Source organism: Strix aluco, chromosome 6 (assembly GCF_031877795.1).
Source record: "Strix aluco isolate bStrAlu1 chromosome 6, bStrAlu1.hap1, whole genome shotgun sequence".
Classification (NCBI taxonomy): Eukaryota; Metazoa; Chordata; class Aves; order Strigiformes; family Strigidae; genus Strix; species Strix aluco.
Window position 1 is genome coordinate 3,149,937 of NC_133936.1, and position 27,531 is coordinate 3,177,467.

General features: G+C 42.7%; 1 protein-coding gene across 1 annotated transcript in view; it reads right to left on the reverse strand.

Annotated features, from left to right (window-relative positions):
• Positions 1 to 7,306: 7,306 nt before the first annotated feature.
• Positions 7,307 to 27,531, reverse strand: part of KIF5C (kinesin family member 5C) — an 87,122-nt gene continuing 66,897 nt past the window's right edge. The window contains exons 18-26 of the mRNA XM_074828497.1: positions 26,700 to 26,776; positions 25,215 to 25,324; positions 24,297 to 24,398; positions 23,607 to 23,667; positions 21,605 to 21,676; positions 20,696 to 20,800; positions 18,301 to 18,517; positions 16,709 to 16,822; positions 7,307 to 11,088 (exon numbers count right to left, since the gene is read on the reverse strand). Of these exons, the coding sequence (XP_074684598.1) occupies positions 16,716 to 16,822; positions 18,301 to 18,517; positions 20,696 to 20,800; positions 21,605 to 21,676; positions 23,607 to 23,667; positions 24,297 to 24,398; positions 25,215 to 25,324; positions 26,700 to 26,776 (851 nt within the window). The 3' untranslated portion in view covers positions 7,307 to 11,088; positions 16,709 to 16,715. The remainder of the gene's footprint in view (positions 11,089 to 16,708; positions 16,823 to 18,300; positions 18,518 to 20,695; positions 20,801 to 21,604; positions 21,677 to 23,606; positions 23,668 to 24,296; positions 24,399 to 25,214; positions 25,325 to 26,699; positions 26,777 to 27,531) is intronic.

Here is a 27,531-nt window from a genome sequence, read left to right on the forward strand (position 1 = left end):
CACTTTGACTGACATAGGAAAGAAAACAGTTCTCACAGACACACTAATTTATAAGCAAACCAAATTAAGAGCATGAGAACAACTGTACTGCAAAATTTTGAATAAGAAGTTCAATCTATTTATACATGTGATTTTTCACCTACTTACTGCAAGCTTCTCCTCCCGTTTTGCTTATCAGCATGTACTCCTATATTTCAAAATGAAGGATAAAGACTAGTTTCCATGAAGCTGGCATTCTGCAGGATGGAGTGGACCTTCCTCTGGCTTGAGAGCCGCCGGCAGAAACCCCCCGGCCCCGGCCAGCCGTCCTGGCAGGAGCAGCAATCGCCTCCCTTCCCCAACTCAGATGGTCACCTCAGAGCTGATGACCTGATTGATCTGTAAGTCATTTTGGTTCAAACAAGTTGGGTTAGCTTAAAATATAACCCAAATATATTATAAAAATAAGAGGTCTTGGCCAGTCCAGCACATTCAGATTGCAAGGGCGTAGGGAACATTTACAAAACGCAGCCCTGCCATTAGACCTAAGGGTCCACAATTCTCCAGCCAGAGCACTGAGGGCAGGATGGGGTTCAACCAGCAGTGAATGTGTCACATGGATAAACTTCAAAATAACTTTTGTGACTGCTAGTGAGGTCCCAGTCCACAGCAGAGTGACTTTACATAATCCCCTGATTAATAAACGGCACTGCTACAGTAAAATGATTTGGGTTTTTTATCACAGCATTTCAAATACGCAGACAATTTTTTCTCACCACACTTTTGAGAGATGGGATTTGTTATTGAACCATTTTATGGACTGTGAGAAAAAAAAAAAACAGAAAAGGAAATAGAGTTCAGAAATTTTTTTACATGCTCTGATAATTTAGCTTAAAACTGGACACTGAAAATAACTTTTTCGAAACATACTATAGGGTTTACAGAAACTTTCAAGCAGAAACCTTCATCCCACACTTTCCCACCACCCCTGCTTGACCTATCGCCATCTTTAATAGGAGAGAATTCCACCTTCCATAGGTGCTGCAGTACATGGTTAGACTGAAAGATGGGGACGCTCAATGTGCTTCAGTTTCTTGGGGTGAAACTGGCACCCTTAACAATGCTAACACTGCAGTGCTGTTTGCACTGAGAATTCTTTATGAACAGATCAATTTTCACAGCAATTCATGGAAATAAAAGTCATCATTAGTCCTACTAATGAGACAAGAAAGAAGATAAATGACTTGTCTGGAACCATTCAGCAAGTCAGAATATAGCTAAAGGTTAGATCTTTTAACAAAAAGACTAAAAAAAGTTCTAATCCTTTACTGCCCCATCTCCAGATTTGTCAAGTGGTACTAACAATGGGTTTTGCAAGTTTATTTCAAGCAGGTTTCACACAACAGTTTAGATTTGTTTAAATATCAAAGCAAAACCTAGACATAAACCACCAAATGGACGCCATTTTACCCTCACTTGGTTCCTCGCCAAAGCCTGTAGCTCAAACCAGGCACATCAAAAAGCCCCAAGCTTCAGGCAAGAAATCCCAATCTAGTTTTGTTGGCCTTTCAATGTGAAAACGGATCGTGGCTCGTGCCTTGTGTTCTGGCTTCACACGGGCACTAGGTTCTGAGCGAGAAAAAAAATAAATGCAAAGTTATTCTGAGCCTTCATTTCAGCATCTGGCACTCAGAACAACCCGCCCGGTAATCAGATGTCTGCTGAGAGCACATGCAAAGTCTTGAAGATGAAGCCTCTTATTTAGACTAAAAGATTCTCCCAGCAATAAATGGAAAAATAACTGCCAACAGCACATGCATCATACAGTACAACTCAATCGTGAAGGAAAGCTGTAAGCTGGAATTCCTTCTGAAGTTTATTGGCGTGGCGCTACCGTACGTACCTTTTCACCCCTTCTGAACTGTTAGACATGCACCCCATCCTGACGTCCTTTGAGTCACGCACATGAATAACCAAAGCATTCCCTTCCTTTCAGTCTACAAAATCCAGCTACTGGATATGAAGAAAGGAAAGAAAATCTTGAAGAATTTAGACTTTAAAAAAAAAAAAAAAAAGGAGAATTTTCTAAAGTATCAGAACTCACGCAGCAAAATTTATTTTAAGATGGAGGACTTTTGTTCTAAAGAACCCCTCAAACCAGGAAGGTAGAAGGGAGGTGGGGTGTTTTTTTGGTGTAGCTTAGGGCTCATTTGGACTGAGAAATGACAGACAGCCCTGAAAAACTCTTCACCCTTCAACTACCTTGCTCTCCTTGAGAGATGTTAAGCACCCTTAATACGTAAGGTGGTGTAATTCCCTTTCACTCACCTCTGCTTGGAGTTCCTTCCCTGCTGCCTGCGCTGGAAGGGTCTGGCAGGGGTGGGTAAGATGTATTGTACTACAACATGCCCAACACTCTTGGTGATTTCTGTTTTGCGACCTAAGTTTGCAACTCCTGCTTTCAGACAGGGCTCTCCTACATAACTGACACAACTTGTACAAACAGTGTAAAAGGAACTATTCCCTATCTCTTCTCCCACAACTGAAGCTTGGCGGAATGGAAAAGAAGGCGGAAAGAGAGCGATAAATTCACTGCTTGGCATGAATCTACCTGTGAGTTAGGAAGGTGCAGGTGTCTCTTAGTAGAGAGCCAAGGGCACAGGAAGAGGGGCCCATTCTTGCAACACAGACCCTCTCCCCAGCAGGACCCTGCACTCGCCGACTGCACACCTCCCCCACAAAGAGACCACATCCACCCTCACCTTGGCTACGCTCTCCCTCTTTTCTTCCTGCCAGATCAAGCTTCCAGCACCTGCTGCCAGCCAGAGGATGGAATTCATCAGGAGCGTGTCCAGAGAAGGGCAACGGAGCTGGTGCAGGGTCTGGAGCACAGGTCTGATGGGGAGCGGCTGAGGGAACTGGGGGGGTTTAGTCTGGAGAAGAGGAGGCTGAGGGGAGACCTCATCAGCCTCTACAACTCCCTGACAGGAGGGTGCAGAGAGGGGGGATGAGTCTCTTGACCCAAGGAACCAGCGCCAGGACAAGAGGGAATGGCCTCAAGCTGCGCCAGGGCAGGGTCAGACTGGCTCTTAGGAAGTATTTCTTTGCAGAAGGGGTTGTTGGGCGTTGGAATGGGCTGCCCAGGGCAGGGGGGGAGTCCCCATCCCTGGAGGGGTTGAAGAGTCGGGTTGACCCAGCGCTGAGGGATCTGGTGGAGTTGAGAACGGTCAGTGTGAGGTTCATGGTTGGACTGGAGGATCTTCAAGGGCTTTTCCAACCTCGATGATTCTGTGAGGATCAACACACGGGATCCATCCTGTATAAGCCAATTACAGGATTTACCAGACTCCTGGCAGTTCCCATCACACAGCCAGAATGCCAGATGTCAAGCGTTGGAGATAGGGGCTCTGAGAAAACTAAGGCAAAAGGCCCTAAGATTATCCGCTCTGGGAGGGATGTCACTGAGAGGATGCGACTGGCTGTGAACAGAGTGCTGCAATTATCACACTGGGAAAGGCTAATTGACTTCAAGCAAGCAACACATCACAAGAAGGGGGACTGACTCTCAGCAGCAACATCGGTAGCTAAGTTAATTGTGTGTTGACCAGAAGAGAAAAAGTATTACTGTGCACAGATTGGTGAATCACCAAGCCGTGCCTGCTGTAGCAAACAGGACAACTCCCTGCACCCATGCTATAAAACACCCATCTACAATTACCTCTGGAATTCACCTGCAGGACTGCACTGCTGGTACCTGGCCTGGCCACACTCAGCCAGGGCACCGACGGGCACTGCCGATGTGAGGCAGATGCACCAAAACGAGGGCGTACTCTTCCAGCTTTGAATTCCCTTTCTCCAAGTTGGTGTACGTGTTCTCCAACGCAAGGGAGGACTTTATTCTATATCATCATACACCTTTAATTTTTTTGTCCTTTCCTTAAAAACTCAGCTGAGGAGAGGCAGAATGGGGTGCCTCAATCAGGAGGTTCATAGTTACGGAGGAAGCTTGGAACCTTTAAACCTAGAGGTTCAAGACCAACCTGAGAAACGGCGATCTCAGCATTTAATATTTTATTATTTTAAACAAAAACATGTTTATTGAGGGAGGGAAGCTTGACTCATTATCTGAGCATCTGGGATTGCCAGTACTGTATTTATGAAGGAGGTTGCAGTACACAGCTCTCTGCAATTGCTCTGATCTCTGCATCTGCGGTTCCAGGCTCTACCCGCATTACCCTCTGACAGACGGGAAATCATATGAACCTATTTTCCTGAGATTGCCCTTAGGAATCAACCAGCTGAGTCTTGCAAACCAGTTCTATCTGCGCGAACCGCGTACGCTCATCAACCCTGGGCCTGTTTTTATTAACCATATTACCAGAGCACCCACAGGCCTTGCACAGAACCAAGCCCTCGGCACCCTCGGTACCACACAAACACCTCCAGTTATTGTTCCACGGACTTTACAGCCTAATCCAACACAAAAATATGCATTTGTGTATAGGAAATATGTACAAGAAGCCCGCGACCGCTCTCGGGAGAAACGCCATGCGAAGGGCAGCACTTCTACAGCGTGAGCCCTGCACCTTGGGCTTCCATGGTGGGTGGCTGGCATTTTTTACTTATTTGTGTTATTTGCTTACTTATATTTGCTTCATTATGTACATATTGTAATGTTTTGTTATTTTCTGTGGTGAAGCCTAATGCGCTTACTTTTAAAAAGAGGGAAAATTTGCTGACATACCTGTGAGAAATGAAGAGTGATTTTTTTTTTTTATAGCTATATAATCATCAAGAGCAATGTTGTAATAACTGCAATTTTACAACATACCTATAAAACACGCTCTGTGTCTCGGATCTGAAGCACTTGACGCTGAACACCCAGCGCTTCCCACAGCCTCGCCGCCTCCCGCAAACGCCACCGCCTCAGCCTCCCTAAACCTGGCGACCGGCCTTTAATCTCGGGCTCCCGACTAACGGCAGGGCTCGGGGGCGCCGGGCTCGGCTCTCACCTGAGGAACCCTCGGCGAGGAGTCGGCCCTGCCGCGGCCATCGCCCGCGCGCCCGCCCTCGGCCCTTCCCGCCTCTCACCCCGCTCGACGCCCTGAGGGGAGGCGATGGCGGCGCCGCGCCCGGCAGCCCGCGCTCCGCGGGCCCCTCCTCGCCCCTCAGGGGCTCCCGCGGCTCGGGGGGGGAACTCACCCTCCGCGCCGGCGGTCCGCAGGCGCGGTGCGGGCTTGGCGTGAGGCGGCGGTCGGTCCCGGGACACCGGTAGCAGCTCCCCCGGCTCGGCGGGAGGCGGGCGGTGCCGGCTGCCCGGCGGAGGTGGGGCCGGGGCGGGGAGCCCGGCGGCTCGGACACCCCCTCCTTCCCCTCCGCCAGCTCCCCGTGCCCGCCCCCCGGGCGGTGCCGCGGAGCCTCGGCCAGGCGAGTGCGCTTCCCCCCGCGAGTGGCGGGGCCGGGGCGGCCCGCCCAGAGCCCCTGAGGGGAGGGCGGCGTCCCGCCTGCCGCAGGAGCCCCGGCTGGGGGCACCCCTCGGCCTTTGCGCCGAAGCGGGGAGTGAAGTTGGTGTTACTACAGGTAGGAGTTTTCCAACTCGGTGTGGAGCTTCACGGCGCTCAAAGCGTCGGGCACCTGCACCGAAGAGACTCTGAGGAAGCACCGTTTTCAAGCGAAGGGGAAGGAAGCCTTGACGATGCCAGGGCCTGCAGGAGAAGGGCATCTGCCAGCGTTATCCCGAGGAACAGACCTGACACTCGGCAGCTCCTGAAGCCGCCTGTACCCGCCTCAGCATCCAGATCGCCACCCAAACGCCTCTGCCCCAGGACTGCCCTGGCTCGACGATCAGAAGCATATAAAGTATGAGCTGGTGAAGTTGGACCACCGGGTATCTTAAGCCAAAACTCTTGAAGGTCCGTATTTTAGCATAAAGACAGTCTCCCTTGAGTCCAGCTCTACTGGAAAATAAATTGGAAGTATCTGAGTTTTAGCAAAAAAGTATTTTCATCAACAGTGATAGATTTGCAGTGAGTTTTTCTAGGGATGCAAACCCCTCTCCTCTTGTTTTCCTTGTATAAGCTGAATCTTGGGAATGGATATGATAATTCGCGTTGTTTTGCTAGAGTTAATTAACTGATGCAATCCTCTGAAAATAAAATTGTAGGGCTATGTTTGCAAACAGTCTGCTCTATGATTGAGTTCATCCTGCAGGCACAAGCTTTATCTAAGAGATCTTAAAGGGTGCATCTTTTTGACTCCCGGTAAAAGCTCTGTGGCACGGCACCGTGCAGCGTTTGCCTTCCTCCACCGGACGAGGGGGGACGCTTGGGACTCCCCCGCTGCTCTCCCTATCAACCATCTAAATTGGAAAGCTGCTTCCTCCCTAATGGAGCCAAAGCTCTTCATCCCGCAGGCAGCAGCTTCTCAGAGAGCGTGAGGAAGAAATGCCTCCTACACACTGAAAGCAGCATAAATCAAAAGTTCATTCTGAATTAGAAATAATTGACCTCAAATTTTAACAGACTGACTTCTGCTCGGATGGTGATCTCTCCTACTAAACATACCGGGTTAATTAGCGTGATTATATTAGTATAGCTGTGTAATTAGTGCATCTAAACACCGAGTTGCTCGGTGGTATGTACCTCGCTCTTGGAGACCTGTACTTGTCACGCTGACCATCAGTCACCCCTCACCAGGAAAAACACCCGGAGCCCAGCTGGGAGCAGCCTCCTGCGTTTCTGGGTTCTCGGCGGGCCCCGAGCGAAAGCAGCACAAGCACGTGTTAAGTAAAGCTGCAAAACCACATAATCCTCATTAGAAATCTACTCGGCGGCGAAAACAGACCAATCCGTTTCTACAGAAATTCTGGAGTGCCGGAAATTTGCATCGCTGAATGGAAAAGTAATGATATAATTGAGAAATGCTCAGAGTAATAATTACTGAAAATGAGCCGTTTATAAAGCTCCTGAGTGTGATTTAAGGGAGTGAGATTTTAAGGGAGGTGGCAAGGACGCAGGAGCTTTTATTCCATTATATATTATATATATAAAGTAAGTGGAAGAGTCTCCCTGCCATCCTCCAGGCTACCAAAAATGAAAAGATGGAACATTTCCATGGAGAGCAGTAGAGAAAATGCAATTATTTATCAATAAATAAATAAAACCCCCCTGTGTTCATTTCCCAGCAAGTCATCCGGGCCTTCTAATTACTTTCTACACATTTTGAGGAAAAGCTAAAACCCAGACAGTGGCCTCAAGCGTGGTGCCACTGAAGGGCTTGCTCCGACAGCAGCCACAGCGATGTCATACATACGTGTCACACACACCGCAAAGTTTAGTTCAATTTTATTTTCCACTGTAACGGTTTTCAAATGATACATCATGCAGTCTGCCAGTGTATCCATCCATCTCTGAGAGGATTTTAGAACGAAGATAAAAGACTTATCTCCACGGGATGGGGGAAGGAGGGTTCAGGTCTGCTATCAAGAAGTTTAATACGTTTCAGCATCGTTTGATGCAATGGCAAAAAATTTCCCCTTGTTACCAGCAAAACGTGTCCACAATTTATTTTTTCCTAAATTGAACACTACTGTAAAGATACATAGAGCCCAGAGAATACACATCTGCAGTACACGTTACACACTTTACAAACTAGACATGTATAATTCTACAGAATGCCTCAACCCCCGTGGTTCTCCCACAAGGAAAAGTGGTTCAATGGACAAGATCGTGAGGGCGAGAGAGGAACTGGTGGAGCAGTGTTCCATCCTGCACAGCGTATGCTCTCCCGTGCGCTGAGTACAGGCACAGTGAAGACGAAAATCAAAGCAAGGGGAGATTACGATTATCCTGCCAATTTATTTTTGGATTCCTTCCATCTCCAGTGGAGATGTACTTCGTTCACGTCTACACGAGGTCTTTCTCCTCCAGTAACGGAAACATGATCAGGCCTTTTCCTTTTGCACCTTCATCACCACTCAGTTTAAATACCCATTTATTCGAGTAAAATAATGTTCAGCTTCAAATTCTTTATTTTGTTTATTTGCAAGCCTTATTTATAAAAATTTCAGGCAAATGTGCATCTTGGTCCATTAGGCTTTATAAAATGAAAATTAAAAATTACTCATAAGGTTCTGTAAGCAGAAATTATTGTAGTAAAGTTTTTTTGTGACTGACTTTTTAGTTTTCAGCATATTCAGGATAATCCACTCTCACCCTTCTTGAGTTAAATACAAACTTAAACATGCATCAGCCAAGATCTTCCCAGGTTTAAAACTTTCCTTGCTTTTGAGGAAACAAGTCGATGAAACGTGAACTCAAGGACAAACACAAGATTTTTGAACATATCATTAAGAGAAGCTCAAGTGAGCAGGAAATACTTTTTAATTACTAGCAAAAAGAACAATATGCACTTTAGCTCCACCTGAAGTACGTTTTCCATTTGTGAACAGTAGTTCCACCAAAATTTGTCCCATGCATGACATTCCAGATGTGAAATTTAATTCGCGCCATACAAATCACAACTTTAAAATTAGCCTAGAAGAAATATAACACAACATTCAAAGAGCAAAGAAAGTAAGATAGCATCAAGTAGTGGAAATAGCAGGAGACAGGTTCCGATCTCTGCAGAGCAGATGTGTGGTTTTCATTTCTATATATAAAATGTGTAAGACTTAAAAATGGTACAAAAGTTGAATATACAATGCGCAATACAAACTTAAGTCGCCTAATTAAAATAGGCTTACAAAACAAGAATCATATATAAAGCAGAGTAAGTTCAACTGACAATTAATAATTTCCAATTGAGTAACTATCTTCTGTATTTCTTTTTGACAATTTCAGCCTAAGGCGTCTTTTCAACATTTCAGTTATAGAAAGTCCTCCTACAGTCTTGATGTAAAAGTTAACTTGGAGAAACTTAAATTATTTTAGCTAGATGAACTGACTGGCTGATCAGCACTAGCACAATTAAGAGATGTCAAAGCTAACTTATTACTCAAGGTGAAGAAAGCTCTCTAAACTGCCATACAGAACTAATGGTGATGCTGTGAGGAACTTAATACATTTTTTTTAAGCTAATGCTGCATCTACAATATACTTTCATACTGAGCTTTGAATCCAAGAGACAGAACAAAGGTTTTACTACAGTACAAAAATCTCTGACAGCAATTAAGTTTGGTATCTTTTCCAAGACAACTGTTCTAGAACCAAAACAAGAGGATCATTAGTTCATAGTAGAAATTTCAGCTCTGAACAGCTGATAAGATAGCACAGAGTAGTTCTGAATTAGTAATTTTATTAAAGATTGCATATGGCAAGTTCACAGTTCATTTTTCTGGCAGTGCACATGCACATAAAGAAAGAAAATATAAAACTTTGGAAAATACAAAATAAATTAAATACATGCAAATTTGCAACTTCATTAAATATTTTTAGCAAAATGCTCCCCAAAATAGTGCAACATTAAAAAAAAAACAAAACAGTTAAATTAAGTCCAACTTACTTTGCAACAACCTAAATAATTTCAGTAGAAAAAAAATATCTAAAGTCAATTCACAATCTTTCAAAACGCTCTACGTTAACGAAATAGTTCTACATCTACTAACAAACACGTTCAGAAATTTTAAAAAAAAAAAAAAAGTGTCTCAAATTAAATAAGAGCAAATGTCTGCAAAACAAGACCAGAGGGCTCTGCTGGGCCGTAGCCTTCCTAGACTCTGCGCTTTGTTACGACGTCGCGTTGCACGCTCTGCACAGCCGAAGGAGGAGGGTACATGTGTGTGGCACACACACGGAGGCAGGGAGGAGGAGCAGCAGCTTCTGCCTGCCCACAGAACCTTCCGGAACCATTCCAGTGCCCCCTCGCTGAGAAGATGGAAATTTTGTCTGGCACGAAAGAGAGATCCAGGAAAGGCAAGCGGTCTCATCCTTACCTCTGCGCGCACAAGCGGACCAGCCGTAGGACGACTCGCATGGTGTAACTTAAAAAGACATTCTTTTCCCCTTGCAATATCTTCACCTCCTAACAAACGTATTCCCAAATTTGGTCTGCGAAGGACAGCTCGAGTATACAACTCTCACCTCCTTTGGGACTCTCTCTAGATAAATTTTTAAAGTAGGGGCTGGGGGTTTGGGGGATTTTTTGTTGTTTCTTTAAGGTAGCGTCTGTTCTGGCAGGAGACTGTTCACTCCCGTATCTGAATTCTGGTGCAAACAGATCGGGGCTTGCCGTAGGCATGTGGGAAGGGGAAAGGGGGGGGGATGCTTGTTGGTTTTTCCAAGACAAGATTTCCACAGCATTCTGAAAGCCTTCAAAATTTCATAGAGAACAACGCTTACAAACACATGGCTAGCCATCACACTCCAGGAAAACCCACCACCGTAGGGAGAACTACAAGCAGATCAGATCTTAAACTTAAGATAGGTCACACAGATATATTCATGTAACTACCAAACTTCAAAACCTAGATCTATACTAACAGATTTCTCTGCATCCCGTTTGATCTTTACCAGGTACTGCAATAAAGGTTATTTTATACAGTCCAAAGATTTTATCAGGATATTACAAATGGTTCTTTGGGGAAATTTACTTCTGAAAATGTAAGCAGTAAAATTAAACCATATAGCAGCACATTTTCGTCCCCTAAAAATATAAAATAATATGTATATTATACAGTAAATCAGTCATGACAGAGCACAATCACCTGCCTTTGATGGCACTTGGTCATTGAATAATTAATTCTTTGATGCCAGAAGTCGGGATTTACTGGTGCAACAGAGGACTTCCAAAAAAGCATCAATCTGAGTGTAGAAGCCCCAACCTAACCAGCGCCAAGGGGTCAAACGCAGTCAGTGAGAGATTCGGAGTGGCAGACTTCCTATCGTTACTTAGATGGTTATGTTTAAATACATTGTACAAGTATCTGTAGAAGAGTTGAGCTGGACACTTCTGTACACGTGGAGATCCTACGAAGCTCAAAATACCTGGGACCAGTGCATTGCAGATGGCTGTAGGAAGCGCAGGATGACTAGGATGTGGATCGGGTTGAAGAGGGGAAAAAAAGAAACTAGTGACTTAATGACAGTCCTTAACATGCTAAGTGGCATTGACCTGTCAAAAGAGAGCAAGAAAGGTAACGATAATTAGTGGATGTTTGGGATTAGAAAGCAGATATGCAACGTGGCAAATCAACTGATACCGACACTTCACAGAAACGCGACGCAGAGCAGCCAAACAGCGATGAAACAAGAGCCACATAAAGCACAATTTTAACAATTCATGAAATTAGGGTCTCTGTTACTAAGTCTTGGAGAGGAATTTTGTCAGATCTACCTTTCAAGTTTCCAGCCCACAACTTGGCAGAGTCATAACGAAACAATTCTCTTGATGAAATTCATTCTTTGCCACCTGTAGCACGGCACTATATGTCTTGCCCAAATACATCCTTAAACACTATCTAAAGGTCTAACTTTTTTTTCCCTTTTAGCTCTCTTCTTTTAATGGGATTTTACACTCCACTGGTCAGCACTTGGATATGCTGAAGAGCAGATGGGTGCATCTCTTATATAACAAGCAAGGAAAATATCTGCAGTCGAGTTTGAAAACTTATTATAAAACGAAAGAATGAAGAAATACAAATCCAAAACAATCCTTCTGTTCTATGTCTCCTGACAGAGAGGTGCTTTCCTGATATATATATAAAAAGTATGTGTTTACAGAAATATAAAAAATATTTTTATATAATATCCTGATAATATATCATTAAAAATTACTATATAATTTCATATAACATATATGCACATTATACAAGCATCTTTCTCACTAATTCAATAGTAATTCCATCCAGAAGCAAAGTTCAAGGCATGTTACCAAGTACAAAGGTGATTTAAGGTTGATTATAAAACATTTGAAGTACAGACTTTTAAAAACTCTTAAGTTTGAATTTTTTTCCCCCACACTTTTCATTAGCCATATGGAGAGCACCACATAAGTAACTGAATGTGCCTAGCACATTTTAAAATTAGCTAATACAAAATCAGCTTTACAGAGAGAAATGTGTTTTCCCCAATTAAGCATTTTCTTGCATAGTTATTTAAAAAACCCTTGTCCATATTCAAGATCAAGTTATAAAAATAAATACATAAATATCGATGCAACAGTGTTTTTAAATTTACCCTAAATTAATGGTGGGAATTGTGGTTAGCTCTAATTGTCATCCTTATCAGTACCTTAAAGGAAACCAGGATGGTTATTAATTTATGCATCTTGTTGGCTAGATTAACTACAGTCTGGCTAGATTGAACAGTTGTTCATCTTGCTCAAGGATGGGGAGGTGCTGGGAACATACCAGAGACTTTAGGATAAGGGACATACAGACAAGAGCCTGTTTGCACAGCGTATTTCACAAATCCAGATCCCAGGACGAGTTGCTTTAATAATTTCAGTAGGCCGTGACGGAGCATTACTGCAATCGTTAGCATCGCTTCACATCCTTCTCTTTCAAAATGAGGTATCAGACAAGTCTGAGCAAACATTAGAAGGGCAGGAGAGGCAGATAACCAGCTTCCTTCACATTCGAAATACGAAAGCACACGCATCATCAACACATCTGCTGCCGGTCGCTCTGCCCAAGGCTTCCAGGCAGCGCCGGAGCGTCGCACTGGGCCGGCCTGCTCACGGGTCTGTGGAGTCCAGGAGAGCATCCTCCAGCCTGCGGCTCACTCACTGAGAACAGGCTTGGAAAAAAGCCTCTCCAATGTGGAATTTTATCATCCATGCTATCCCCGAGTCCCAGCCTTAGCTGTCCCTGAGCCCAGCTCCTGCCCCTCCGTTCCGTGTGTGCAGGGCCGCCTTAGGTCCCAGGTGTAATTAAAGCAGACTCAAAGATGATCCCTGCTCTATCTGGAGAAAGTCCTTCCTAAGTCGTGAGCTGCAGGTGTGCAGCACCACCGAGGCTCGCCGCTCACGAGCACCCTGAGAAACAGGACGGCAGCCCCCTCCATGGGGTGCAGGGAGGGCTCTCAGCAGGGCCATTTCATGAATTGAAAGACAGACCTTCAAAATGAGCTGATCTGTGCTAATGCTGACCTGGCTGTGTATTTTAAGCATGAAAAACAGTTCAACATAGATTTCTACCACCGGAATGCATTTTTCCCGTTATTCACCTCAACCCAGCAGTTACTAACTAGCACCCTGCAAGGGACATTCAAGTTTGCTCAGACACCACCCTTATTCTTAGTTCCATTTCTAAAACTTATTATTACTATAAGTTTTCATGATTTAGAAAAAAACACGTGAAACCAGATTGTATAATGAATTTGAGAGTTTTGTGCAGTTTTTGGCTGAAACTTTGCAGGGCAGCATGAGAAAAGAGTCAAAACAATTTGGGTTTTGGTTTGTTTTTTTTGTACCTATCTGTAGCAAAATACCTACCATAGTTTTTGCTTTTTAAATTCTAGATATTATTTGAAAAACTTTGATATTAAAGTTTTTTGAATCCTGCACTGTGTTTAGTTGCATTTAGAAACTATAGAGTTTAAAATATACAGTACACAACTAAGCTCTGTAGTTGACCAGCAGAGAAACTAATACACACAACCATCCCCATGCCCTGATTTGCTGTTCACACATGGGGAGCATTGTTCTTTAAAGGTTTGTCGAAAAACCTCTCTCCACAAAATTCAAAAATTTTGTACGATTTACACCAAAGGACACATTTCAACGATTTTTATTAGACCAGAAAAGATTAAATTGTAAGAACTGACTCAAAACCGTGCTATAGAAATAAACATTTAGAAATCCCCAAGGCTGTCTCCATGAAACTCTGGCATAAATTTAGCCACACGGTTGTAGCAATTCCAGCGCCACCTTCTTACAGCAACGCACCGCAAGCCAAACAGGACTCCTACTGCCAGCTACTGGCAATTTGCAATTTCAGGACCACGTTTTATTAACACCCACATTTCTTTCTCTCCCATCTGCTACTGTTATTCATCAAACACTACGCTTTCTGCGGTAGAAATCATCTCCTCATGCATGCTGCACCCAGGCAACGTGGCCCAAACTGGGCGAAGTCTGAACTTTGTCCTGATTAGCCTCACAGGCTTGCCCAGCTCTGCAGAAGAAATTTTACCAATTAACTTCCTAAACCCAGCAAAAGCAGTACCGGCTGTTACTGAGGGGTAGGCGGCTGGGTTAATAAATCATCATCACTGACCAGTCTAACAGCAATAAGTGTCTATTATCTTTACGGCGAATGATGAATGAACAAAAGATAAATTGCCCTTCATCCTGCTATAAAATTTTAATTCCAGAGAGAGGGTATGTTACTTGACAGCAAACATTTATATAGAAACTTCACCTTTATTTCACTGCTGTTAAATGAATGTGACAAAAAGTTCTGTTCTAATTCTAGCTGTGTAGAGCTGTGCCAGTGAAAAGCATGGTGTAGTTCCTCAGAGCTTAGAAATGTCTCAACAATATTATGGAAATAACTTGTATAAAATGTTCCCTGCACAAGCAGCACCTTTACTAACACTCTTACTCAGGCCTTGGGCTTCCATCTAACAAGCTCAGAATTCAGATTACTCTGATACTCATTTGGCAGCCAAATAGTTGCAATTTGCCAATAATCTTCTTAACCAAAGGACCAAGAATGATGAGAACTGACCTTCAATCTCTGCCTGGCCTTAGTTCACTACATTTTCAAGACATCTTTCTAGATGTGTGCAAAGAAATCTAGAACTTGACTGCGCTTAAAAACCAATTAGCCTAAAATATGCTTCTCTGAAGTAGTAATCACAGAATATCTTGAGTTGGAAGGGACCCATAAGGATCATTGAGTCCAACTCCCACAACATTTCAAATTGTTGCCTTACATGTAATACGTAACACATAATACAGCCAGGCCTTAGACTCAATCTCAAGCGATAAGGAAACTAAACCGAAAAAAGCCATTAAAGGAGTACTACTGTCAATTAAGAAAAACCCACACTTTTTAAATGGCTTCATTCCAACCTGGAGAGCTTCCATTTGTCTTTCAGAATTTTTTTTTCTAATTTTTCCAGAAACCATAAATCTGTAAGTTTACCCAGTTTCTTCTAAGATCTTCCATCTTCTTTTTCTCCACCCCCATTGTCCATGAGCTCCTCTGCAACATGTTCCAAGCATGGCCTGAATCTGCTCATCCTCCATCGCCCTCAAATCTAAAACTCAGCATCTAAAACATTTGAGAGGTATCCTATGCCTTCTGATTGCTTCTTAGTGACCTCCAAAGTCCTATCTTGTTATACACCCATCTAGTTTTAAGTGTATTTATTTTGTTAGTAACTTTATTAATCTACAGTTGTTCACTTGACATGTGCCTATACCTAATGTGTGGCCTGTTTGAGTCTGACACTTAATTTCAGAGCAGATGGTATATTAAAGGCCCACCCAGTTTAGGCAGGTAGCAGCTTTTTTTCCCCACAGAGCAGCTGTTTTATGTTTGGAAATATTTTACATGCCTCTATCACACTCTTTTCCCTTCGCTCTTTCACAGAGGTGGGAATGCAATGAAGGAGATGGACAGAGGCCATCTCACCTGTGAGATGGAAAAGCCAATTTCAGTTCAGAATGAACCACCACACACAAACACTCAGCAAAGACTTGCCCTGATTCATCCACAGCGAAAATATGTTGCTTGCAGCTACAGGGCTCAGGGAAAACACAATAAACAGAAACAATCCATACAACACAATAACAGCTTGAGTGCGACGTGATGGATAGTTTGCCTGCATGCATGACATGAAACATTCTCCAGAAAAAAAAAGAAAACACACCCAGGAATGCCGAGTGCCTAAAGGAAACCACATACAATCAGAAGAGAGTCGTAAAACAGAATTAATCCTCAAGGAGGGGGAAAAAGCCAACTTGGAGGAACAATTTAGCAGTCCGCTGGCTGGTTTTCACAGCCACTCACTACCATTCAACTCTTAGTATGCCTGTAACATAAAGTTATCATCTAAAATAATAGCAGATGTAAAATATCTCAGAAATAACAAGCATTTAAAGAAATAAGTGGAAAGGTAGGGTACATGAAGCAGTCTCATGGGAATATGCTGCTCATCTTTCCAGGATGAGATTTCTGCTTAGGCGAAACCCTCAAGCCAATTAAAGTAAATTTAAAATTGCAATTAAATATAAAATTTACAAATGCAATTAATTTTATTTTTTTTTCTGAAGAGAGGTGAATAAGAGTGCAAAGCAAAAGAGACAAAAGTAAAGTTTGCCAAATTGTGACACTTGAATTTGGAGAGCTCTGTGCTGCTGCCACTTATGGCTGCTCTACCCCTGTCCCAGGCTGGAATATCACAACATGGCAACATTCACATGTTACAGAAAGCTGAAAATTATACTGGCAGAAGGAACCGCTGGGACTCTATTTTTACTACATGAGTTTCACGCCTCTATGTGTGAATTTCAGTACAGATTTACCCAAGCATTTTAGTTTATTAAAAAAGTTTTAAGTGGTAAGTCTTTAAAAGAAAAACTCTCATCAGCAGCTTGCAAAGCATTCTAACAAGGCAGTCCTCGCTTAAATTATTAATTTTCACAGTTAAATTATCAGCAAACGACTCCTACTAAAACTAGAAAGAAAGTACTGTGGGTCTTCTAAAAGCAAGACAGAAATATAAGAAAAAACTGGGCGATCAGTGAAAGTAAGAGTATGAGTAAGTTACTTTGGTCTTACTTCTTGTCTATTTGGTGTTGTGATAGTAGCTGGAGTTCGACATTCCTCCCCCTCGGATGGCATGGACAGCCGTTGGAGAAGACGCTGGGTAATGACCAGGGCGGATGGGCTTGGCTGTAGAGTAAAAGTAGGAAACCAGACAAGAAATTTAGCTTCCACGCAAGGTTTTCTACCTCACCTTCTCCTCTAGCACAAACCCTGCTGTTTCCAAACAAGGAGCCGCGCTCGGCAGAGTCGTTTGTCATCCAGCTCTGCGGGACGCAGCATGCCCTTGCCTCAGCCAACACCAAATACACCCATTTTCTGCTCATGACAGAGCCGTTTAACCATTCCATGCACCCCCCTCATCTCTGCAAAGATTATGGTTGGTCTATAGAACAGAGGGAAGTCGAGACCCACTTGGTGGTCAGTGATGTACTTTCTATATCTAATTTGACTAATTATATCACAGAATCATCTCAGTTGGAAAAGCCCTTGAAGATCCTCCAGTCCAACCATGAACCTCACACTGACCGTTCCCAACTCCACCAGATCCCTCAGTGCTGGGTCAACCCGACTCTTCAACCCCTCCAGGGATGGGGACTCCCCCCCTGCCCTGGGCAGCCCATTCCAACGCCCAACAACCCCTTCTGCAAAGAAATACTTCCTAAGAGCCAGTCTGACCCTGCCCTGGCGCAGCTTGAGGCCATTCCCTCTTGTCCTGGCGCTGGTTCCTTGGCTCAAGAGACTCATCCCCCCTCTCTGCACCCTCCTGTCAGGGAGTTGTAGAGGGCGATGAGGTCTCCCCTCAGCCTCCTCTTCTCCACACTAAACCCCCCCAGTTCCCTCAGCCGCTCCCCATCAGACCTGTGCTCCAGACCCTGCACCAGCTCCGTTGCCCTTCTCTGGACACGCTCGAGTCATTCAATGGCCTTTTTGTAGTGACCAGAAGATGCTGAGACAAAGCTGTCAATGGCTTTCTACAAGAGGTAGCATACAGTGGGAAGTACTGTGTGCTGCCTAATTCTCTCATTTAAGACACCAGTATTAGCATCACCATGCAAAACATTATCCTTCTACTTTAGCAATTCCAACAAATCATTTCAAAAATTGCCCCATCTTAAACACCGTTTGATCATATGCACGCATTCAGATTGCACCACAGATATATCAAGCATTTGAATTGTATAGGAAGATTTTTTACTCTACACAGTCCAAATGAAATCACAAGGAGGAGTAATCGGGAAAAAGGGGAAAGCGCAAGGTCCAGAAAGGCAAGGAAAGAATGAAAGCAGAAGGAGAGTATGTGGGGGAGGAGGAAGAATGGGAGAGACTGATTTAAAGAGACAAGTTTTCAGGTCACTAGAAGGGCACACAAGACCCATTATGCCATTTATTTACCAAGTTAAATAGCAGAGGCACTTTAAACTTTAGGTGGGGCAGATTCTATTAAAAAGTGGAGTCTTTGAAGATTCCTGCGCAGCAGAGGAGAAGCAGACCCTGTGGTTTGCCCTGGCCTGCTGCTTTCAAAGCTCACTCTATTTACACATGAGCAAACAGACCAACCATGAAGTATGTGAGCAACCACTAACCCTTTAGCTCCATGTCCTTACCAATTTGAGCAGAGTGTGCTCTCCGTGCCATGTTTTTGGCTCTCACGGCCTCCTTAATGCGATCTACCTCCTGCTGGTACCGTTTGCGGTCTCGCATGGCGTTCTCCTTGGCCTCCTTCAGTGCGCTCTCCAGGGCCTTAACTCTCTCTGCCGTAGCTCTAAGTCGTTTTTCCAGCTTAGGAAGCTCACAACGAAGATCTGCATTATCACGTACCAACTGCAAGAAAAGAAATTTCGAAGAATAAGTTTCTTCCATTCAACCAAATTTCATAGATCTGATCCTGAAGGGTGAGGGCTCCAGGACAAAGCCTGCTACTGCAGGGTGGTCTACAACCATACCTGCTTTTCTAGATGTCAGGAGCGACCGTGACAGAAACTCTGCTGTTCCTCAGAACACAGAAACATCCGGCATTTCTCAAGTACTTGATCACCTCATTATTTCAAAACTTCAATGCTTAACTATGGCTTATGGACAACACTGAGTATCATCAAAAACTCATCATTTCCCATGGTTATGGCACGCTTACCTACTTGTTCCCTATTCAAGCATATGGTAAAATTGGAAATTTCAATGCTTCAAACATCGCTAAGAAATCGCTTTAAGGCCTGTAGCTATAAATGTGATAATTATATGGAACTTTGAATTCATGCACTTCCTCAATTAAATACAAACTTGAGCAAGGTCTATCAATTCTTAGAACAACATCTAACTTTACATGCAACAACAGGCAAGAGAGAGGACTAATCATTTGATAAATAAAAAACCTGATGCAAACAGTTGGAAAATCCAGTACGATTTCTACTGAACAGATGATACCACCACTAGAAGTCAACAGAAAACTGTTCCAAAGGAGTGATTCTCCCTTTTCGGGAGAGAAGGGAAGAAAGTGGTTTAACTACCACATTAATAATACAGTAAAGCAACAGCATGTACTAACATTCACACATTGTTTGACAATCAAAATGTTTTACACCTGCTAGTCCAGGCTTAGTGCCAGAAGAAAAACACAAACAAAGCTAAAAAAAATTGTCACAATGTGCTTTTTCTGCAAGTGTTGAACCCTTGTTCTACAAAATAGTTATGATATGAAATAAGAGCAGGATGGTATCACATTCAGGTCAAGTCCAATGTCATTTTTCCCGAGTTTCTTATGAGACATGAACTCCTTGTTGGTTTTGAGTAAATATACGCTAATGAGAGCTATAAAAATCTGTATCTGAAAACCCAGCAGATGCGTGAACTGAGTGCAAAAGAGGCAAAGCAGTAAAAGGAAAATCACTCCTAACATGTCCCGATTTCCACATTTAGAAACTAGGTCTTTAAACCATCTGTTTCCTGGGAATCTCAAAATACCGAACCTTAGCGGACACTTGTCACGGTCCAGCTTTTTTGGCACTTCCACAGGAATAAATAAAGCAAATCTCAGTGAGTGCTGTGTCTCACTAATAGCACTTTCAAAAAACTGCACAGGAGAATGTTGTATCACTATTCAAAAATGAAATCAAAAGCATCTTTACTATTTTGTGCTCCACACTTGAACAGTGTGACACAGTTCAAAAATACTGACATTTGACAAGAGGGTGGAAGCATACTTATTGGTGGAAATAATCCAGTTTTATCCAACGAGGTGCCACCTAGATATATACACACACCATTGATATATACACACTTCCAGTAAAACAGAGGATAAGGCTCCTTCCTTGACGTACACCCAAAACACTTGCCTACTGCACATCCCTTCTACCCCCACTTGCATGGCGGGTACATAGGGTGAAGGGATCTCTGTAGCCCTTGTCTCTCTGAACAGCAGAATTCCAAAGGCAACAGGAACTCCATGAAAGAGGGAAGAGACAGAGATGGACATGCCCAGGAATGACCAACCTCAGCATCCCAGCGAGGTACCAGCCCCTAAGCTGCACAGAAAACCTCTTATTTCTTTGCTTTCATACTCTGCTGGTTGACGCCGCTCAAGTCACCTCCAAGGGTGCCACTAACCAGCTTTAGGTCAGGAGTCAAAACTGGGGATACACAATCCATCTAGAAACCAGCTGTCAGTACACAAGGTAATAACAAACACTTTATTCTGGTTTTTATGCATTACACCAATACAGTGACAATTAGGCTTGCCAAAACTGATAGAGTCTATTTCCACAGAAAAAATAATTGTTTATTCAACACATTCATAAGAAGTAGGGGTAGTAGGAAGAGCAACTCTAACACCAACTCCTACTTTTAGGAGAATTTTAGTTGAGAACTATAGGCACCACTTCCTCAGACAGTACATGTTACCTTCAAAAATTATTCTTTTAAACATAAAAAAGTGTAATTCTTTTGGAAGGAGGGAAAGACGGGGAGAAGGACATACAGAGAGAAGGAGGGAAGCAGAGGCCCCACCTGTTTGTGAACCTTTGTAAGCTGTTCCAGGTTGTTCTCAAGAAAGGAAATTTTCTGCTTCTGTGCAGCACTTCCACCTCCATCGTCGCTGTCAAGTTCAACGCTCTGCACAGAGAGTTGCAGCATTCAGCAAAGCCAGGCAGAAACTCAAGAGGAAGCTCAGGTCTTTTGTGAATTTAAGCTTCCCAAAGGCAGAAGAGTCTTCAAGAGCCCCAAATTAAAGAGAATTTATTTCACCTGTTCATTTGATATTTAAGAGCCACATTCCCCACTACACAAAAAATAATAAACCGCTCTTACTGAACAATTATGGTGGGATCCTGAATAGGAAAATCATAGATTTTAGTGGGGAAACCCCTTTTCCTTCTTTTTTCCACTCCTTGGAGACATTTTTATGTAATATGGGTTTTCAACCTTAAAAAAAAAAAAGTATAAAAATTCTTCCCCAAAACTACTCTAAAGGACTGAAAAGTGTTGCGAAGCCTTTGACTATTTATGCAGCTTCTGACTCTTCCTCAAGTTACAAATACACTAGTTTCTGACAGATAATAATTTTGCCAGGAAAAGGCTGACTAGTCACAAGCCCACAGAAAGAAAGGGCCATAGCATTCAGTGTAGCATAAGTCAGGGCAAGTTATACTGAATAATTTCTGGTACCCATTAATACCATCTTTGAGAATTTTGTAACTGAACTAAATCGGATTGGTACATTTCGCTTAACCACTAAGACTTGGCCTTAGCAAATTAGGACCAAATAAAAGCTAATAAATATCAGAACAGTTTGAATCTTATTACTCACTGTTAATGAAAAAGACAATATTTTGTAACAACATGCACTAAAGGCTTCTAGCAAATCACAAGAATACTGCAGAAAAGATAAGACTTTGGTTTAAAAGAGTATAGTCTTACTTTTTTAACGCGGGTGGTAAGATCTTGGACAAAGAGTTTGCGCAGGTTGTGAAGAGTCTGAAGTTCTCTTGCCTGGAATCAAAATAATAATAAAAAAAGAACAAACCAGTAAGACATAGTAGCTACTCTCCTCAGTAACTCTCCTCAGATTTGAGTCGATAATATGACTTTATTGTGCTGTAGTTCTAGAGATGTACCTGCCCGTAGGTATATGCCGCTCACAGAACGGCAATGCCCATGCTGTTCCCCACTGAAGAGCTCTTGCACCTCCCAAGGTGTTCACCACACCAAAGCTACTTCCGAAAATATGTTGCCTCTGTCTTAGGGCGTGAGGACACACCAGCAGAAAGCTGAAGTCTCACCCATTGGCCAGGGTTACACACATCTAGGGATGTGAAAGAGCTCTGGATTCACTCTCTAGCAAACGCAGTGGCCCGCTCGGAATGCTTACTCACAGGCACTTAAGATCTTGAAGTGCTTTTTAAGTTTTGGCAAAAAACCAGGTTTTTCCCAGCTTTTTATATGCATCAACTTCTCAGGCTCAGCAAAATAATCACCTTACTCCAGACTGAAGGTGTGACAACAACAAGAGGCAACCCTGCACCTACTCCCAGAAGGACGGAAGGACTAATCCATCCGCAAGAAAGGCAGCTATGTGGACAGGCAGTTCACCCCAAATCTGACTAGAAACCGAGAAGGAGAAGCCTCCTTCATGGACTACTAGCAGCCACACATTATACAAGCACAGCTTATTTATGTGTGAGTGATGCGGTACCCAGGAGAGGTGCCTCCCCGAGAGCCCCCACTCAGGGTGCTGCCCCAGCAGACCACCACCCCATAACTCCCTCCTATGGGCCCCCTTCTTTTGTTTCCTCACCAGCTCAGCACTGGGAAGGAGAATGAGTCCAAGAAAAGTAGCAGCTGTGGTCCTACCAAAGCTCTTCTTCCTCCCTTCCTTCTCAAAGTAATCACCCAAACGACACGCGATGCCTCCCCACACCAATGGGCAGGGCTGAGCCACCATCTGTCCTTTGATGGCTCATGTTCTCCTGTACTTCGCTATGCTTGATTTTTAATTCCTGCTGCAGTAATTATTACAACTCTAACAAAGTGAATAAAATGTTAATGTAAGATAGTTCGAAGATGTTTATTCAATAATTTAGAAAAAAACACCTGCACACTGATGGTATGGCAGTGCCTAACTCTGATTTCCAGCTGCCTTACTCATTTGGGTACAGGGCAAGTCAAGCCTACATGCAAGCTCTGTAAGTATCTGACAAGTACAGTTTGTATCAGAAAGGCTGGTTAAATCTGTCCCTTGCATAAGTTTATTTTAACAAGGCTTATGTTTTGGGGAGCCATCAAGAGCCAAAGCTGAAAAGATCCAAATAGTTCAGCTTCATTAATGAACTCCAACCGATCCTGAGGCCGCTATAAGCTTAATTTTTAAAGCATCAGACAAAGGAGAAAATGCTGGGTTTGAGTTAATAACCATGTCAACACTAGCAAAGAATCACTCTATGATGCTCCTAAACCACCTATGGTTTTGACCAGCTTATTTTACATTGCATATTTTACAGACCGACAAAAACGCAGCTTCCAACAAAACTGTGCAGCAACAGCTTCATGACTGAAGCCATCCATCACAGATTGCATTTTTAACATCACACGCACAACAGCACGTTTCTCTGGTCAAGTCAGAGGCAGGCATGTATCACCTACCTGTAGCTACGCTACTCAGTACGCTGGTTATTTCAGGTGATTTGAGGGAACAAGGACAGCAAAACAATGAGTACCGGTAGACAACAGTACCAGTAAGTGACAATAACAGTATTTAATCTTAAATTTTAAAATTCTATTTCATGATTTGGCAAAATGCACAAGTTTAGTCTCTTGTGATATAAATTGGTCATTTCCCTGGGCACAGATGCAAGTGTTTGGTAATATATCAGTGAAGATGACCTAGGGGAAAAAAGCTCAATAAACTGTAATTAAGACATACCACTGTTTCCTCCAGCCCCTTAAGATCCTCTCTTGCTTGTTCCCTTTTATCATTAAGCAGTCTAGAAAGATCACAACATTAAACACAAATCAAAAATGTTGAAGTCATATAAAACAGAAGAGAATCAATCAACATTCAGTTTGAGTAGAACATCTGCAGATGTGAGCAAATCTCTTTGCATCTGTAAGTATGCTTTCAACTGTCCCAAATATGCAGTTTTCTCACATGGAATGGCTGAGCCACCATCTCCATTTTTTGTATCCACACATGAAATTTCTCTCTCTCATTTCCAGGAAAGGCTTTTAATCAGACATTGGATTTATTACTTAAAAAACAAACACAAACAACAAAACCCCCCAAAACCCCACCCCAACCCCCCAATTTCTTTCTTATTTGTTTTTGCTGTGCATTAAGGAATGAAGGATTTAACACTTGCTATGATATTTCATAAAATCAGACCTTTAAAAAAATCTTTTTTGGCAAGTATCAAACCCACTACTGAAAAGCTTATGATATAAAAATATGGAGTAAATGGTAATCATATATTTGTACTGCATGTTGGCTTTGTTACTGAAATGATATTTTCAGTGTGAATACTTCAACAGAAATGCCTCCCAGTAGCACATTTCCTGTGGGCACATTAAGGGACACTATATTCAAGGACAGCAGATGTGAAAAGTGGTGACTTACATGAGCTTTTCCAGTTTCGTTTCTTTCTCCTGGTCCTCAATTTTTAATTTATCATAATCAGCACTCAGTTTCTCTTGTTCCAGTTGCAGCTTCTGATTCATACTAGAATGGGAAAGAAAAAGTCAGTGCAGCTCAGCCCTGAACCCCATAAACAAGGATGGGTAAATCTCCATAAACAAAATGGGGTTAGACAGAGGAAGTAAAGCTGTAACACTACTGAAAAATTCCGGAAGAAATTAAGCATAAAGAATCTGAAGAACAATTTTTAAAAATATTAGAGAATTAAATTCAGTGGCTTGCTTCCTTTAACTTAAAGGACACAGACTGCTCTTGCAATCTTTCTCTCCCATTTCCTCATGTTTCTCATTTCCCTATTATTAGTCTTTTGGCCACACAATAAATATGATGAAAGAATGAACACTACATCAGGATTGCCCAGATTATATGAACACTGACAAAAAAAGAGCACAGGAGGAAAGACCTCTGTTTTTCAAGTGCTGGAGTATCTGACTAACAGAATTACATTGCTGTGTCAGGAAGAAATATAAAGGGTGTGAAAATAGGGCACATTTGAGTCACACAGACTCTCTGTGGCAGGACTAGTTGCTATAAGAGGCCCTCAAAACCTGTATCTTTTAAAATTTGCTCTTCTCCAAGCTTCTTCTGCCTACTGACCTGCAGGTGCAACATTATTCTTTCTTTTTCCTCTCTGTAGTTTTATGGACTTGTTAAAGCTCCACAATAAAGAACTAGGCATTATAATTAGAGGGTTGGCTGTTGCATGTAAAGACACTACTTTCTGTAAGACACCAAAATATAGAGACATCAATTAAAACTAACAAAACCAACCCTAAAACATCCCTACAGTGTCACAGAACAGGCCAGGAACAGAGAAAGTGACGGAGCGAGTGAACATACTCTCTGATTTCATCAATTATTTTCTGCTTCTCTTCAATTTCATCCCTCAGCCTGGACAGCTGCTTCTGGTGGGCTTCCCTGTGACTCTCCATCTGTTGCTCCAGTGCCTTCTGCAGAGTGCAAAAACCAGAGCCATGCATGAAACAGAAATCAAGTAACACCCAGCTAAGCTTCCTTCTGACGCGTCAGCTAAAGCAACCTATCCTTCTGGATTTGAGTGAAGCTTATCAAATCAGGTTAATTCAGGAATCTGCCTGGTATATCTTTCTATGATTACAAAACTGCACATCTACTCATCCAAGCATTTAATTCAGACTGTTTTTAGTAGCAGATGTACACCAATTTCTACTCATTTTCTTGCAAAAACTACCGCATGTGAAAGCCAGGGTCTTAGCATATCAAGGGCCAAGAAGGACACTGTTTTCTTACCAGTCCTCTATTATTTCACCTGCTTATTCATCAAGAAAATATCTGTACGGCTATACCTGTGAATGAAGTAAAACCCAAAATACCCTCCACTTCTCTGAGAATTATCCACAGCCCTGTTATTTAAATTCTAGGATTAGATATATCTCAAGTACTAAGAAAAACTCAATGCATCTCTTTAGATTACTAATAAAAGATTTGCTGTTTTTCTTCCAAGAAGTAACTGTGCAACTGCTACTAACTGACTTTTTTTAATGGAGATAAAAGTTCTGAAGCTGACAAACCTCTATCACTATCCTTGTAAAACTGGATTCTTCCTTTTCTGCAATTTGCAACCCCATCAGAAACACAACTGAGGCATTACTGTCTAACATTTCTTTGCGTTCCGAAGGAAGAAGAAAATACCATAAAACATGTTTATATTTAATTATTAGTTCTAGGAGGTAAGTCAGAATTCTTGCCAAATTATTTGGGAAAGTGGCGTCCTTTTTTATAAAATTTTTTATACCCAAATTATATTAATCCCAGTAGCCTGATTCACTACTTAGCAAATCGACTCTCAGCAGAGTTCCACTGGCAAAAATTTAGAGTAACATAGAAGTGAATCAATATCATTTTTCAATCACAATAACTGTTCTCAGCTATGGATGCAATATACTGGGTCATATTTTGGTTCTCCATCCGTGTGATTTGAGGAACCCAGGCATCTCCGATTCAGCAAACACAGTCCACTGAACCTCTCCACTCTTTGAAGATGGCTCAGCTTACAAACTGGTCTCGGAAGACGCGCTCACCTCAGATGTTCAGACTATAACTAACTTTCTTCCATCACCTGGTCAACAACCTCAATACGAGCAAGTTCTCTAATTTCACATTGCGGAGGTCGCTCAATTACACGAAGTCAGATTTTCTAACAGAGGCTGGCAATTCTGACAGAGGCTGGAAGTGTTTTCTAAAAGCACACAACGTGTACAGGAAGACAAAATTACACCCTAATTACCAGCTTAATGAACGATCTCACTGAGAAACGCCCTCTAAAATTGCAGCATGCCATACTACCTTCATCTCCTCTGCGTCCTGAAGCCGGGTCAGATGCTCCTTCTCCTTATCCTTGAAGCTGACTTCATGCATTTTTTCTGTTGAAAGTTGGAGACAGTCGAGAATTAACCACACAGTTCCAGGACATGCTATGTCCAGCCATTAAAAAAAAAAAAAAATTCCTCTTTTTGTGGGGGACAGTAGGATCAGCAGAGACAGCTTTGGAGGGACAGAAACAGCCATGGTTTGCAGTACCCAAGCTGTGACCATCCTGTCCAAACCCCCTTTCCCTTTACTAACAGGCCACATTGTTTTCAGCCCATCCAGTACCTTTCCAATCCTACTCTTTGTCTCCTTATAACCCTAATTCTCACAATCCTCCTTATCCCCTTCCACTTCTGCTGAGAAATGGTGCCTCCAGAACCAGGTCACTTCTTATGAGTGGGGAAGGAAGATCAGGAGATAGAATAAAAATTCTATTCTATAAATGCAGGAGATGTTGAAAAAATAAGTCTTGTCACCACCTGCTTCTCCTAGAGTCAAAGAAGATCCCTGTGCAGAAATCCAGAATAACATTAAGGCTACTAGGCCACATTGTAATTTTACATAAACCAGGAGCTTAGCTACAAGAACTGCTTTTGATTCACATTTTCCACATTGAATCAGAAGGGGGGAAAAAAAAGTAATTAAAATGAAGCCAGCTGGATGCTGTATAGGAGCTAGGAAGGACACACCTTTTACTTGACCCTAAGGGAAGCAGCTTCCTTTTGAATGGGGCAGGGCATTTGCCAGAGGGACAACTGAAAGTAGGTGGATAGCCAAGAATGATACAGAATGGAGATTTAGCAAGATT